The sequence below is a fragment of the Glycine soja genome, chromosome 16 (genome assembly GCF_004193775.1).
Source record: "Glycine soja cultivar W05 chromosome 16, ASM419377v2, whole genome shotgun sequence".
NCBI classification, from domain to species: domain Eukaryota; kingdom Viridiplantae; phylum Streptophyta; class Magnoliopsida; order Fabales; family Fabaceae; genus Glycine; species Glycine soja.
Window position 1 is genome coordinate 25480230 of NC_041017.1, and position 16370 is coordinate 25496599.

The window sequence follows — 16370 nt, forward strand, 5'->3', positions numbered from 1 at the left end:
AGTGGCGACAAGGTACAAGTGTCTTTATTAGAATAATGGATCTTTCTATACTTCAATAGAATTAAAAATAGTTAGCAAGTTTCTGGAATTCTCACTTTCTCAGCTTCTGTATAAACTACGATTGCCAAGTGTTAGATTTTGGAGTTTATATATATATGTCAAGTGAAAATTTATTTTTGCTGGACCACTACGGGTTTATGTAAGAAAATATTGGGTTCAACGTAACCTACTCTTTTTTTTCAATCCACTAATATATTTACTTCTTCATTTTCAATTTTAAAGTATGTAAACGGATGTTTGGTATCTTACAAATAACAAACTAAACAAATACTACACAATATATATATATATATATATATATATATATATATATATATATATATATTATTACTAAATAAATAATATAAAATTATAAAATTAAATAAATAATAATTTATACTTTTAATATTATATCTCTAATTATAATTTAATTTTTCTATTTTATATAATTTTCTTTGATAAGATCATGTTATTTTAAATATTTCTAAAATCACATATTTAAGCTAAAAAAATTGCAATTAAGTTTTTTAGTTTATACATTATTCGTTTGTATATTAAGTATAATTGTGATATATTGATAAAAGAAAGTAGCATTATTATGAAGAGATATTTTTCTTTAAGATAAATGTTAACAACATATTATCTAGTGTGAGAGATATTTTTCTTTAAGAAAGTAGCATCATGATTTTATAGTTTTTAATAAATTATATATAGAGAGAGAAAGAAAAAAATATCTGGTGTGAGGATTTATTTTATATGAGAATGAGAGAAATAAATATTGATAATTATATCTTGAGTGATCAAATTAAAATACACCAAGTCAATGTTTTTTAAGAAGTAGCACAATTTTTAAATAATTATATAACATTAAATATATGAATAAAAAATATGACATTTTTTTGTCAATGTTAATTGTTAGTTGTTAATTTTTTGTTAGCGAAGAAAATTAAAACCTAGGGAAGAAGCCAACATTCAACAATTAAGGGCCAACTATTGAATAAAAAAATATCCAAAAAATATAAAGAAGAACAAAATGCAAAAGCGGATAAAATTATTTTTTTAACATAAGGTAAAATCTTTGAAGTAAAAAAAACATAAGGTAAAATCTTATGTATTAAATAAAATTTGATAAAATGCACATCCATTAATTGTTTAAAGTGTAAAAGTGAATAAAATCTTATATTTTCTTTCTTCTTTTAACGTAGGATAAATTCAATCTTCTAAGTGTAACAAAAAAAAATCCTATCTATTAAATAAAGTTTGATAAAATAAATAACAGATTAACTAAAAAAATTATATTACTTATATAATTTATATAACTTTCAACAAAATTCAAAAAACTCAGGGGTGCCAAGTCACCCAACCTATAATATAAATTCATTCATGTCCGAAATCTTTTCTTTTCTTTTTCTCTAACCACCTAGCCAAAACCTTATAACTATTTTAAAAAAACATTAATCAAATCTCAACCATATTACCTATGTAGTATTTTGGTCATATCCTTTCGGGTCATTAAAGAAAAGTTAGCTAGAGATCTTTGACTAATCCAAAATTTGACAAAAAATAAATAAAATCTAATAAAAAATTATTTTCACTCAGAATTAAATTCAAATAATATTTAAACAATTAAACCTTAACTCATTAATTGCTTCTTTCGAGTCGTTTGAACATTTATATCACCTATGTGGTATATATTAAGATAAGAAGTGCATATTAAGATTAGAAGTTCCGTAATTCCTTTTCCTTTGACCGTTGGAAGAAGAAGATCATATGGTTTGCCAACAATTATCTCTATAGTCTCAAACCTAATCAAATTGTCCAGCCAAGTAAATGGGCCCCAAGTGCTTCTGACACTCTAAATAGAAACCATACATGTCTCCCTCTATATTAATTATGATACTGGCAATCAATGAATAATGACAAAATTAATAATTAACTTTTTTATAAAAATACGATAAAAAATATTTTTAAGAAAAAATACTTCTAATTTCATAAACATTACCCTTAAAGTAATAACTAATACAGTAATTACTAAAAGGCTGTACGGTACCTCTATATCACAATTCACAACACCGAATAAATTATATACTCGAGCAACATCTGTTATAAAGTTTTTTTAAATTATAAATCTATTATAAAGTTATGATATCTTTATATATTATTATATATACTCAATTAGATTATACAATTATGTTACTCCGACAAATTTTTTTATCACTTATAATAATTCTATCTTATTTGATAAAAATTATTTCCAATAAAAAATATTCATGGTCTAAAAAAAATATTATTATTCATTTTTTATCACATTAATTTATTTATTTTTATCATATGTAGACTTCTTTTTCTTTTCTCCCTTTTTATTTGTTAGGTGCTAAACAGAGTTGGAATGCCGAATGCCGAATGCCCATTAATAGTTTTGCTTCTAAATATCGCTTTTAGATAATTATTTACATGGTGGTGGTGACATAATTTAAAAGATCCCGGCCAATTTTTTGCCGTCTCATTACAATTTTGTAGAAAATCAAATTAAATCTCCAAAGTCATCAAGACAATACAATCATACAGAGTACGGATGATGGAAAATGCCAACTAAAATTACAAGCTCATAAGTAGGTCACGACAGCCTCCATAAAATGGATCTAATTTGCCTAGCTATCAATCAACTGTACAAACACAAAAACACTTTCAACTTTGCAGAGAGCTTTATGAGCTTGTAGTAGCAGAGTGGGGAGGTACCAAACAGAGCAATTGAAGTTGGTATTTCATTTCTTCCCTTCTTGTTTCTCTTTCTCATAAAACTACACACTTTCAGCCTCACACCAACCAGCACAAAAGCTCATCATGATTATATTTTATTATTAATTTTATTATTATTATTATTATTATTATTATTATTATTATTATTATTATTATTATTTTAATCTCAAAGTGGGCTTAACGACCAACTTAATAATTTACAATAATTATTTTTATTCTGTTTATTGTATGCAGAACATTATTAGGTGTTCTAGATCCTAGGGTGGCATCTGGAATCACACTCTTCAATCAACAATGAAATTCTGGGACCTATTCTTCGTGGCTCTCATGCCAGTCTTGGAGACCCTCTTGATTACTCTCCTTGGTTTATTAATTGCAACCCAACGATTTAATCTCCTGCGAAGCGTTGAAGCAAGGAATTATTTAAATAATGTAAGTTCTTGTTTATTTTTTATTTTGTCTAAATCCATTTAGGAACTTATCTGGAAAGGATCATCCAAAATTATGTTGTGCTTACCATCAATTCAAGAGGAAGGAATTTTCGCAAGAAATCTTTTCAGGTCTATATGAGTTGAACTCTGATTGTACACGAATGAATTCCGACAATTAAGTTAGTGTTTATAGAAGTTGCCACGTATCACTAATCAGATCTAATCTGAAAGCACATTTGATGGCATGGTTTCGAGTCATCCTAACCCGATCCAATCATTCAATGTCAGATATTATTTTAAAAAATATATATTTTAAATAATTATGTATTAATAATAAAACTTCTCGACTTAACGAATAATGTTTTATCTAACACGATAACAAATTTATATTAATATTAAGATTCTTCAAGAATGGTAGCCAAATCTCAATCTCACCAATGAAATCTACTAATTGACCATGAAAAAAAGAGAAGAATGAAAAGAGGAGAATTCAAGGAAGAAATGTGTCCAAATTGGTCGAGGAACGAGAGAAGATATTTCCTTAGGTTGAAGAGGATCAAAAGTAATGGGAGCTAAGACTTATGGAGGCGCTTGAAAGCTAGAACCCTGGAGTTAATGGGGCTTCAATGGAGGTCTAGAGAATCAGATCGACCTGTCCTTGGAGAGAGAAACTCTCAACCTGTCTAGAGAGAGAGAGAGAGAGAGAGAGGAGCGCTTGATTTTGAGTTAGGGTTGGAGAATTATTTTTGGATTAGATAAAGACTTAAATTTGAAATTTTTATTTAAATTAAAATAATTTCATGTTAATTGATTTATGTTTGTTTATAGTAGATAGTGTTAGAAAATAAATTATTTTTAGGATTTTTGGTCACTTTAGAAATAGAATTATAAAAATGTGTTTTAAAGTAGATTTATTGAATGAAATGATTAAAAATTTTCCTCCAAAGCCCATGGTGTAATTCTCGACAACACCATAAAGACCAACAAGATGACTTAGTTTGTAAACTTACCAATTTGGAGCAAAGGATTTTTTTTTTTTTTTAATGAATGATACTAAAAGAAGGCTAAATGGGAAAATCAACCTGAGTTATATATCAGCTCTTATCTCAGAAACAATAAAGTCAGGAGAAAAAGAAAAAATAAGAAAATTAACATCAACACTCAAGACATGCTTAGCTAATCTATCTGAGTTTTGATTGGTTTCTCTGAAAATGTGATTCTGGCTAATATAACCCTGATCATGAGTATGTATCACATGAAACTGCAACATCCCGAGATAATAGCTTCACCGCCACCTGAGAATAATATAATAATAATAATGCTCAAGGAATATATACATAGCCATTTTAATGAAAAATCCTCATTAGTAAAGATTAATGTGCATTATTGTCTTATAAAGTTACATATATAAAGACAAATAAATCGTAACATGATAATTTACAAGGTTTAATGAGTGATTTTGGATGTACTTTTGCTGCAAAATTTCCCATACTAAAGCGTACATTTGTCATTAGATAATATATTAACGTTTTATTCTAGAATGTAAAAAACAATTCAAAACATCATCATCTTCATCATAATATTAGTTTCTATGTAATATATGATTTTTTGCTCATAGAAATCAATATAATCTTTTATTATTTATTTCACAATACAATCTAAATTTTAATTGAATTAAAATTACTGAGTAGAAAAAATGAAATATGTTGTTTTCCTTAAACTAAAAGTACCTTATGCATGAGTTTAAAATTATCTTTTAAAGATCCTGAAAGAGAAATCTTATACAAATTAGTTTATACATAAATTGATTTTAATTTATAGAAAAATTTATTTCATTTTTTTTTATTTTTCTTCTCCTATAAGTATTTTTTGAATAGATTTATCTAAATAAGTTTTTTTTTTTTATTTTTACAAAATCAAATTCAAGTGCTTTTATTTATAAAACTTAAATATCTTTTTAATCCCTCAAAATTGAGAATATATCGTTTATAGTCCGCCAAATTAAAACTTGTAATTTTAGTCCCTCAAATTTGTTAAATGGTTTTTTTTCATTCTTTTGATGATAAAAAACTACCACAAATTATCCATTCAAATAGCCAAAAACATGACCCGAAAGACTCAAAAAAGCATTCCACAAATTTGAGGGGACTAAATAACGTAGCTCCATGTGGAGCTTGTAGGCCTTGGATCTTTTTCATCAATGGAGTCTTTTGCTTCTTAAAGATGAATGACAACGGAATAAAGAAGGAAAAAAGATGATTGGAGACGCCACTTCAAGGGGAAGATGAGTCAAGAAGAAGTTCACTACCATATGAAGTCATAAATAAGAGTTTGAAGGTAGGAGAAGATGAGTCGAGGGAGAGGGAGAGAAGGAGTACGGAATTTTGTGCCTCAAATGAGGTCTAAACTTTGAAGTGTAATTCTCAAATGATCAAAGTTGAAAAAATGCACACACATGGTCTCTATTTATAGCCTAAGTGTCACACAAAATTGGAGGAAAATTTGAATTTCTATTCAAATTTCACTTGAATTTGAATTTGTGGAGCCAAATTGGGGAGCCAAAATTTCACTAATTATGACTAGTGAATTTTAGTTATGGTTCAGCCCACTAATCCAAGATCAATTCCAAGATTCTCCACTAAGTGTGCTTAGGTGTCATGAGGCATGTAAAGCATGAAGGACATGCACAAAGTGTGACTATATGATGTGACAAAAGGATGTAGCAAGCAAATGCTCACCTCCCCCTCAAAAATTTAATTGTATTGGGATTATCGCAATTCAATTAAATTTATTTTCTAACACACACATCAAATATTCACTTAATGCATGTGAAATTACAACACTACTCCTAATACAAAAACTAGTCTAAGTGCCCTAAAATACAAGGGCTGAAAAATTCTACATTTCTAGGGTACCCTACCTACATTATGGAGCCCTAAATACAAAGCCCAAAAATAATAAAATCCTAATCTAATATGTACAAAGATAATTAGGCTCATACTTAGCCCATGGGTCCAAAATCTACTCTAAGACTCATGAGAACCCTAGGGCTTTCTCCTATATCTCTGGCCCAATCTTTTTGGAGTCTTCTATCCAATTTCCTTGGGGGGTACGATTGCATCACTAAAAAAGAACATTTTATTTTGAAGTGCTAAAAAATATAAACTTCAAGTTTAAAGGACCAAAAGCATATTTAAACCTATTGATGATAATTAATTGAATACAAGGCATATGGTTGAAAAAAGTGAGACTAGGATAAAAGGAGTTGCCTTCACAAGCCAATAAATAGTTACATTGACTTGTCTCCTAACAAACTTTGTTATAAAAGTTTGGAAAATTGGAACAAATAAGTCTACACTTACCCAAGATAGAACCTTTAATCCATCACACTAGTCCTATCTTTGAGTGGATAAAATTATTCACAAATACTTTGCAGTCTAATTCAAAAATTCATTGCAGTTTTATCTTCATGGCTTAAATATGTTTTTAATCCTTTAAATTTGGATAATTTTTTAGTCCTCCAAATTTGAAGTTGATTTTTTAGTCCCTAGAAACTACGAAATGCTCTTTTTAGCTCATCTACATAGTGTAAGCCAAACGAGGAAAAAATATTCACAATTTGTGGTAACTTTTGACTGTCAAAATTTGATTTTCTATTTTAAATTTTGAAGTATGATTTTTGGCGGTTTAAAATTGCCAAAATTAAGTAAATAAAAATTAAAAACCATTAACTACTTTAAAAGTCACTGTAATTTTTTTTTTCTGATTGACTAGATTCTAGGGGAATAGTGAGGTAAGAATGGTGAGGTATGAGTGGGATATGGGGGAAGAAGAGGGATTAATTGACACCAAGATCAAGTCAAAGCAATAAATGATGTAACCAAGAGGCCAAACCAACAAGGGGCAACAATGTTCTTCTTCACTCACTTCCCAGGAAACCTCATAGAAAGCAATTTGTAGGGGATTTTCAGGAGGTGGGGCAAGGTGATCATGCGTTCATTTTACCAAGAAGAACCAGGAATGCAATGAGAAATGGCTTTGCTAGATTTTGAGGTATTGATGATGAAGTAGCGATGGAGAAATACCTGAATACAATTTGCATATGGAACATGAGATTGTTTGTGAATCTGCCCAAATATGAAAAAACTTGGAACAAAGCAAACTAATGAAGCTAAAGGAAGTAAAAAGCCAAAATACTATTACCAACCAGCCTTTTGTAGAGATGGAATCACTTATGAATAGGTAACAAACAAAGCCAAATTGAATTGGATTCCTAAGTTCGAAAGTCAAGCTGGGATGGGTGGAGCTAAAGTTGAATTGGGTAAACGAGTAATGGCTACAAAAATGTTATGTAGGATGGCTATATGGGAGGCATCTTTGCTCAACATCCAAAAGGCCTTCTTTCTATATGGGTTCTCGACTATAAGAGTCAAATCCATGGGAGATAATGTGGTCTTACTTTCAAGGGAAGAGGAGGACAACTTAAAGGAGATCATTAATGAAAACAAGGACTAGTTGGATCAATGGTTTGATTCGTTCTCACAATGGGAACTGAATTTGGTGGGGAAAGTTAGGACTTTTATGGCCATCTCTGAACATGGAAAATCTCAACTACGCTAGCGTACTGACTAGAACTGCAAAATTAACACCAATAGTTGTGTTTCAAAAATTCTGTTAGATTAAATTTATCTTTACATTATCTTGTATTTATTATTACATAGAAACTTATGATTCTATTGATATGTAATTACCTAATAATCAGTAGTTGATTGATATGTAATCAATATTGATTCTGATTTCTCCATTATAAATAAAGATGAGATGTGGTCATTTAAGACACACAACATTATAGTAATATCATTGTTATATGGTATCAGACCCCGGGTTATTCTTAACAAAGGAATAACGAAAACCATTCTCCACCGGGGACCTACTATCCCCGGTGGACCTCTCTGCTTGTCATCCTACTTTCGATGACCTATTACCACATTCTGGTGGACATTTATACTTTTTCCCCTTTTTCGATGACCTATTACCAATGGAATGCTTTGCTTATTGCCCCTCTTCCCAACTTATTTTTTTGGCAACTATAATTGTTTGTTGTTGGATCTTCAGCGACCTTTTTGTTTGGTGACTCCATCACCAACATTGTTGTCTATTGATCTACACGATGGTAGTGATAGAGACCTCATTGGAACTCAATGCTCTCTCATGTGCCCTTCATTTGCGCGCCAAACAACATTTGGGCACCCAACTGTTCTGGCGCATCCAGCCATATTTCATGCCTTTCTTTCTCGTGACAGGTTTCTTGAACTGAGGCACACAAAGCCTAGTCAATTTCAGGCCATTTTGGAACTATTTGATTTTGCCATAGCTTATTTTCTGCATTTTGTTTTAATCGTGTTTCAATTTCCATTTATCATAGCTTCTACTAGTTCTTTCCTTTTTTGTAGTGAAAAGTATTGTGTGTCTACTTTGCCCTTTTTGGTAGACTTCCCGACATCTTTTCATTGGAGCTCACCTTTGACCATTATCGCCTATCACCTAAGACTTTCATGTTATCCATGTGCACAACCAACTCAAAGCACCATCTCATGCAACCCCATGGTGCGTGAAATTCACACACACAATGCACATCGCATCCTTAACTAGCGTCACATTGATCTTTTCTCCATTTTCCTCTAGGCATCATGGTGGATCTTTTTTCTTTTTTCATAGGTGAATAGTATTTATTGCCATCGTTGAAGATTACCACACCATCAACATGCACAACCAACTCAAAACACCACCACATGTGACCCACACAGGGTCTTAGCGTGTGAAGTTCACGCACACGACGTGTGATGGGTCTCTAACAAATAATCTTTAGTTTTTATCTGGCTGACCACATTTGTAAAAAGCTCGATTCATATGGCATATATGCTCGAGCTTGAGGGAGAGTGTTAGATTATATTTATCTTTACATTATCTTGTATTTATTATTACATAGAAACTTATGATTATGATTGGTATGTAATTGCATAATAATCGGTAATTGATTAATATGTAATCAACATTGATTCTGATTTCTCCATTATAAATAAAGATGAGATGTGGTCATCTAAGATACACAACATTACAATAATAACATTGTTATAAATTCAAAGTAGGTGAAAGCTTTTAGATGGTGGATGAAATGAAACCATGGGATGAACGACAATGTTGCTATAAAAGGAACCTAGGTATCTCTAATGATGTGTCAGTTGAAGGAAAGTGGTGGGATCTAAGATGTCAGAAAGGTTTGATGAAGATGGCAATGAGATGATGAGGGGTGGGGTCGCGATTGAAGAGGTGTCAGTGGACGACTGATCGACCATGGTGTTAGTGGTATTGGGCCAATGGTTGGAATTGGTGGGGAAGATGAAGGCCATGTACACAAAAAGTCAATTAATGTTGATAGAGATTGGTCAAGGAGGGATAATTCAAAAAAAAGTTGGGCTTTGACACAAAAGGACAAACATACTATGGATTCCTCTCATCAAGGGATTTTAGGGAATGTCCATGGAAAACACAAGATGCACAAAGGACAAAGTAAAAGGAGAACGTGATCAATAAGTAAAGTGATGTAGACAATTTGACAAGGAAAGAGGCAAAATGTATGGGTTAAAAAGGGGATCTGGTGGGGGAGGAAGCAACAAGGCAAGATGACTGTGTGGGGGAATGCAACAAAGGAAAGAAAAAGGAGGTGAAAAGTAGTTATAAGGAAACAAGTACGCCACACTTGGGCCTGTCAAAATTTGGACCTATAAATTTAATGGGCTAGTAAAAGAACGCAACCATCAAAGTAGTGACAAGTGTGATATTCTTTAAAGAAATTAGGCCTTCAAAGGTTGGACTAGTGCCTATACAGAGAGATGTATGTGGTAGCAATTTTGGGATACTAGACTCTAAAGGTGATCAATTGCTTCATGAGACATCATCATTAGACTTAGAAAACCTAGACAAAGGGAGTGATATGGCTTGTAAGGAGGTAGGGAAGCAAAATAAATGTATGGGTAAATCGAAAAACAATTGTAGGTGCAAAAAAAGTTAAAACTATAGAACTGGAGTAATTTCAATGAAACACTATCAGGAAAAAAAGGGGAATGTTGAACCTATTGAAACATATGTAGATGATAATTATTGGTAAGCTCTTGCACTAGTGAAGAAATGAGAAGACTAAGAGAGCCATGAAGTCAATGTTGGAATTATGTAGAAAGAAGAATAACCTAGAGAAGCAAGAGGCATTATGGTTCAAAATTGACTTTGAGGAAGCTAGTAAAATATGTGACACTACAAATTAGATCATTGTATCTTTTAAAGGCACTAAATAGGATGGAATTGATTGATTCACCACTTGTTTGGAGAAGATTTACACATGTGAGAGTAAGTGGGAATGCTATGAGTAAAATGATAGATTTTTGGTGTCCTTGGGTTGTTTACATCTTTGGCCTAATGTTACCCAATATGTTCTCCATAGATCCATTTCGGATCATTGTCCCATTGTTCTTAGTCATAAATGTGTAAGTTAGGGGCCAAAACCTTTCAAATTTTCAACTTTTGTATTCATGAACTATGGCTTGTAGAATTTGTAAAGAAGGTATATGATTCATTTGGGGTCCAAGGATGGGGAGCTTTCATTTTCAAAGAAAAGCTCAAATTTCTAAAGAAAGAAGTGAAGTTGTGGAGTGTGAGCAAGTTGGGTGGTTGGTCATCAAGCAAGCTTAGAGGTTTTGGAGGAGAACATCAATCACCTAGACTTGAAAGAAGAAGTGGACGAACTCACCTATGAAGTGGCTTTGGAAAGAGAAGAGAAAATAAAAGAGTTTTGGAGGATTGCAAAAATACAAGAGTCAATCTTATGCCAAAGGTCTAGATTTAAATGGATTAAAGAGGGAGATGTGAATACAAAATTATTCCATGGCATTGTTAATTGGAGGAAAAGGAGCAACAACATTAGGGGCTCAAAAGTGGATGGGGAGTCGTGTGAGGAGCCCAAAAAAAATTAAACAATTGATTAAGGAGTACTTTCAAGTGAAATTCAAGGATAATGAGATTATGCAAGTAAAGCTTGATGGAGGTGAACTTTAAGGAAATCAATGAGGAAGACAATTTCTTGCTTATTGATTCTTTCTCCGAGTTTGAGATTAGGAAGGTGGTTTGGGGTTGTAATGGAAGTAAAAGTCCCGCCCCAGATGGTTACAAATTTAATTTCATCAAGTCTTGTTGGGAGGTCATTAAAGTTGACATCATTAAGGATATTCATGAATTTCATGCCAATGGTAAGTTGCCTAAAGGATTAAATGCTTCTTTCCTTGCTCTTATTCCTAAAAAGGTAGATCTTCTTGGCTTGGGGGAATTTTGACCCATTTATCTTATTGGAAATCTATACAAAATCATTGCCAACCTTTTGGCAACAAGGATCAAGAGAGTGATGGGTAAAATTGTGAATCCTAGACAAACAATTTTTTTTTGGGTGGTAGAAACATTTGGGATGGAGCATGCTAATGAGGTGGTGCATAAAAAGATGTCTTTACTGGATGAACTTTTGTAGTAAGTGGATCGATTGCATTTGGTGTTGCTTGAAATCTTCTTCTTCATCCATCCTTGTTAATGGTAGTCCTATAGAGGAATTTTCTATACACAGAGGACTTAGACAAGGGGTTCTATTAGAACCTTTCTATTTTTGGTTGTGGCAAAGGGTTTGCGATGTTTGGTGAGGGAAGCAGAAGCAAAAAGGCTCCTATTTGGTGTTAGTATTAGGAGTGGCAATTTAAAGGTATCACTTCGTCAATATGTTAATGATACTATCTTTTTTTGAAGGACTCTACTCTACTGGTGATTGTATCACCTCGAAAGCAATTCTTAGGTGCTTTGAGTTGGCTTCATGACTAAAGGTGATTTTTTTTCAAAAGCAATCTTGTGGGCCTTCATGTGGAAAACAATAGTATAATGAGATATGCAAGGATTTTAAATTGTACTTCCATGAATATTACCTTTGTGTATCTGGGGATACCTATTGGGGTGGATACTAGGAAGATTTGCACATGACAAACAGTTATTCAAAAGATGAAGAGGAAGTTGACCTTATGAAGGAGACACCACCTATCCTTTTTGTGAAATCACTATTATCCTCTCTAGCATTATACTTTCTTCCTTTCTTTAGATCTATTAGAAATGTCATTATTATCCTAAATAGAATTCAAAGAAACTTTTTTTTGGGGGGGGGGGGGGGGGTGTTAAGGGGGACGAAAATAAGATTCCTTAGATTAAATGGGAGGTAGTGTGTCAACCTAAAAAGGGAGATGGTTTGGGTGTAAAAACCTATAAACTTTTAACAAAGCATTGACAAGGAATTGTTTGCGGAGACTTTTTATTTAAAAAGGGAATTCTTTGGAGAGAGGTGTTGGTAAAAAATATGGGTTAAAGGAGTTAGATAAACTTGTTGAAGGTTCTTTGAACAAAAAAGGGTTTCAATGGTGGAATGATCTCGTTCAAATATGTGAGATTGAAGGTGTACACAAGTTTTTCAAGATTAAAGATGTTTGTTCTCTTTAAACTTGTTAGGAATTTAATTGGGTAGGAGATCAACCTTTATGTTAAAAATTCAACGGGTTTTATTTAAATTATGTACACAAGTTTTTTAAGATTAAAGATGTTGGTCGATGGTTTGATGGAACATGGACATGGAATTTGTCTTAGAGGTTCCCTTGGTTCATTTGGGAGCAATAACTTGTACAAAAAATGTGGGCTACTATTGGTAGACAAGGACCTCAACTTGGAGCTCAAGACGGATGGGAATGGAGATCAAATTTTGGGAAAGTATTTATAGTCAAATAGGTATATGATGAATTGCTCAACCCTGTCATCTTAGAGGATGCCTCTTTCTATAAGATGATGTGGAAATTATCTATTCCATCTAAGTGTAAAGGCTTGGTCTATCAGCTTGAACATAATCGTCTTCAAACGAAAGAAAATATGCAAAAATGACAAATTATACCTCTAGGTTTTGATGAAAACTATGTTTTCTGCACTTGTAAGGTGGAAGCCGCTTCTTACCACTTTTTTGAATGCCAATTTGCATATGAGGGTGGAGACATTGTTATCCATGGGAAGAGAAAATAGGACCTCTGCCAACAAATTACAAGATGCATATTTGGCAAAATATATGAAGCACAAATGTGGTGGGGAGAACATTGTGGGTTGTTGTGGTGTGGTCACTTTGGAAGCAAAGAAATGCAATTTTGTTTAACAATGCAAAATAGTGTAATCAAATGTCAAAGGTTTTGATTTCTCACTATAAGTGTGGTATGTTGTGAAAAAAGATGATGGAACTCAATAAACCAAGAGAGGGGGGGGGGGGTGAATTGTTTTTCAAAACAAAACGTACCTTTTAAAAACAGTTACAAAAAAAACTTTTGTATAGATCGTATCACAAAAACATATATGAATCGAACGTAACCAATACTTAATCAATCCACCCTTAAACAAGATCCTTCATTAATATCCTTTCTTTCACAACTATAAATCTTGAATCTTTTTGAAAAACTTGATTAATATTTGAATGAGAGAAAAAGATGAGATCAAGAGAAGAAAGACACAGTCTTTTTATGCTGGTTCTCTCTCTATTACTAGAGAAGCTAATTTAGTTATCTAATCCAAAACCATAATTAGATTTTCACTATGCATCAAGAATCCTTACAAGCAATCACAATCAATCTATAATTCCCATCCTGGAAAATGAGACTAAGGCACTCAACACTAGGGTCCTTTGTGAATATAAGCCTAAAAAGACCCTACTCTTAACCCAAACTAGAAAACCTTATTCTAGCATGCCCTAAGTGATTCATAACCAAAAGGCATGTAAAACCATACACAAAAAAATGAGTAAAGAGATATACAACTTGATCAATCTTTTCTGTAAATAACCTTGCTGGACTGAGGAGGTATTATTCTTCAACTCAAGAGACACAACTCACTTCTAAGAAAAAAGTTTTCATAATCAAACGATTAAGATGTTGTAAGTATAAAGCTATTTTCTTTTCACTAATGACAACTCAAGATCTCTAGCTCATTCAGAGGCTTATGGGTTATTTTTGAGATATTAAGTATTCTCTTGATGTATATGCATGGGAGCACAAGATGGTTATTTATAGAAAAAAAATTATAACCTACTGTAATCGATTAAATCTACAAAGTAGTCAATTAATTCAACAAAGTAATCAATTAGATTATCTTTTTAATTGATTAAAGTGTTCTTACTAGCATCTGGAAATAACTCAAGAAAAATGTAATCGATTAAATACTCAAAGTAATCGATTAAAGTGTTCTTGTTCACTTCTGAACAACTAAGCGAGAGAGAAGTAATCGATTAAACCATTTGGTAATCAATTAAAGCAGAGACTCCTGAATAAATTAGTCAGTCTCAAACAACAGTGTAATCGATCATGAGATATCATTAATCGATTAAATCAATACGAGACTCAATTCTTCATGCTTCAGACATCTTGTTGGAATCGATTATGATAGACTTGTAATCGATTAAAACAAAGAGTTTTTGCCTCTTGAAGAAACTTTTCTAACTTAGAAACTTTTCTTCACACTAACCATGATGATGAATAATGCAATACAAATATCATATGTACTAAAATGCAACATACAAGATAACAACAAATACAAATGCCACTCAAGGGAGTTAGGAATGTAAAATTCAAAACATCTTCAAGCTTTTCCTTGAGCTTCAAGCTTTGGCCTATATGTTGTTCACATTGTTGCTCATGTTGATCCTTTGAGCTGCTTGGGTAATTTAGCCGGATGAAATTCGACTTTAGTGATGAGAATGAAGACATTAATGTGGGGATGTTTTGTGTCGTAAGAATTTAGAATTTTCTAATTTGTTGTTATATGCTCTTCTATAGATGCTTTTTAATGTTGGGTGGACTTACATTTTTTGACATATAGGGGCAGGGATTCGTAGCTTTGTATTATAGTAATGAGATAATTCTTGCACTGAATCATATGGTTGATCACTCTTGGTGACAATTTTTTACTATTGTATATACATATACATCTTTTGCCTTGCAAAAAAAAAAAAACAATTGACTTGATTTTGGAAGTTTTAAACAGCCAAAAATCGTTCTTTAAAATTCAAAATAAAAATTAATTTTTGGTGGTCAAAAGTTGTCAAAAGTTGTGAATATCTTATTCTCCATTTGGTTTATACTGTGCAGAGGGACTAAAAAGAGCATTATGTGAATTTCACTATCTAAAAAACCCAACTTTAAATTTGAAGGACTTAAAAAATGACCAAAATTTGACAGACTAAAAACATATTTAAACCTATCTTGACATATGGTCTAAGCTGAAATTTCCATAGCAAACGAACCATTTTCATCCTTGATACATACTCCTGGACTGTTGCTTTGATCATGAGTTGAAAACGCAACATCAACATTGCAATTCACAAAACTAGAATACGGCTTAATCCATGAACTAATTTTAGGGGTTGTTGGACCTTGATTTGTCTACGTGTTATCACCGAAACTTTTGGCTAGAGTCCATGTATTTTAAACATTGAGTTGCTTGAATATTGACAATTTGTTGCATTGTGGCATAAATTGGACCCTCTCATATTTTATTGCCTTTGTAGCAAAAAACATAAGTATTAAAGAAAGAAATGAAAAAAAGAGTAGATGATAGAGAGACAACGAGGAATTAAAAAGAGATTCATGTGATCGAGAGAGGCTACAAAGAAAAGTGTTGAAGAAAAACCATTTATGTGTTAGTATCTTTCAATTTTGAAGGTTCATATATAGTATTGGGGTATGAAAAAAATATTTTCCAAGTACCAAAGGATGAAAATTGAATGCTTACAAAAGAAAGATTTAATTTTTAACCATAAATGGTTCTCTTAATCATGACCTCACACTTATAAAAAAAAATTGACCTCAAATGGTTCTATGTTATTCTAATCAAGAGTGGAATTATAATTTTAATTCAAGGGGTCATGATATAATTAGAAATATAACATAATGAAGAAGATTTTATATTTTATATCTATAAAATATAAAATTAATAAATATTCAATTTTTTATGAAAAAACACACACACACACACATATAT

General features: G+C 32.0%; 1 protein-coding gene across 6 annotated transcripts in view; it reads left to right on the forward strand.

The window, feature by feature from the left end:
* Window positions 1–2499: 2499 nt before the first annotated feature.
* The window catches only part of LOC114390967 (protein PIN-LIKES 3-like), a 52515-nt gene continuing 38644 nt past the window's right edge, over window positions 2500–16370 (forward strand). For 2 of the 6 annotated variants that reach the window (XR_003662042.1, XM_028351928.1), the window contains exons 1-2: window positions 2502–2799; window positions 3034–3231. Coding sequence is in view for 4 of the 6 variants with exons in the window: in XM_028351928.1 (XP_028207729.1) it covers window positions 3094–3231 (138 nt within the window). In the remaining 2 variants the exon portion in view is untranslated. Of the gene's footprint in view, window positions 2800–3033; window positions 3232–16370 lie in introns of those variants that run through there. The other 4 variants (XM_028351930.1, XM_028351929.1, XR_003662043.1 and 1 more) reach the window with 4 other exon arrangements.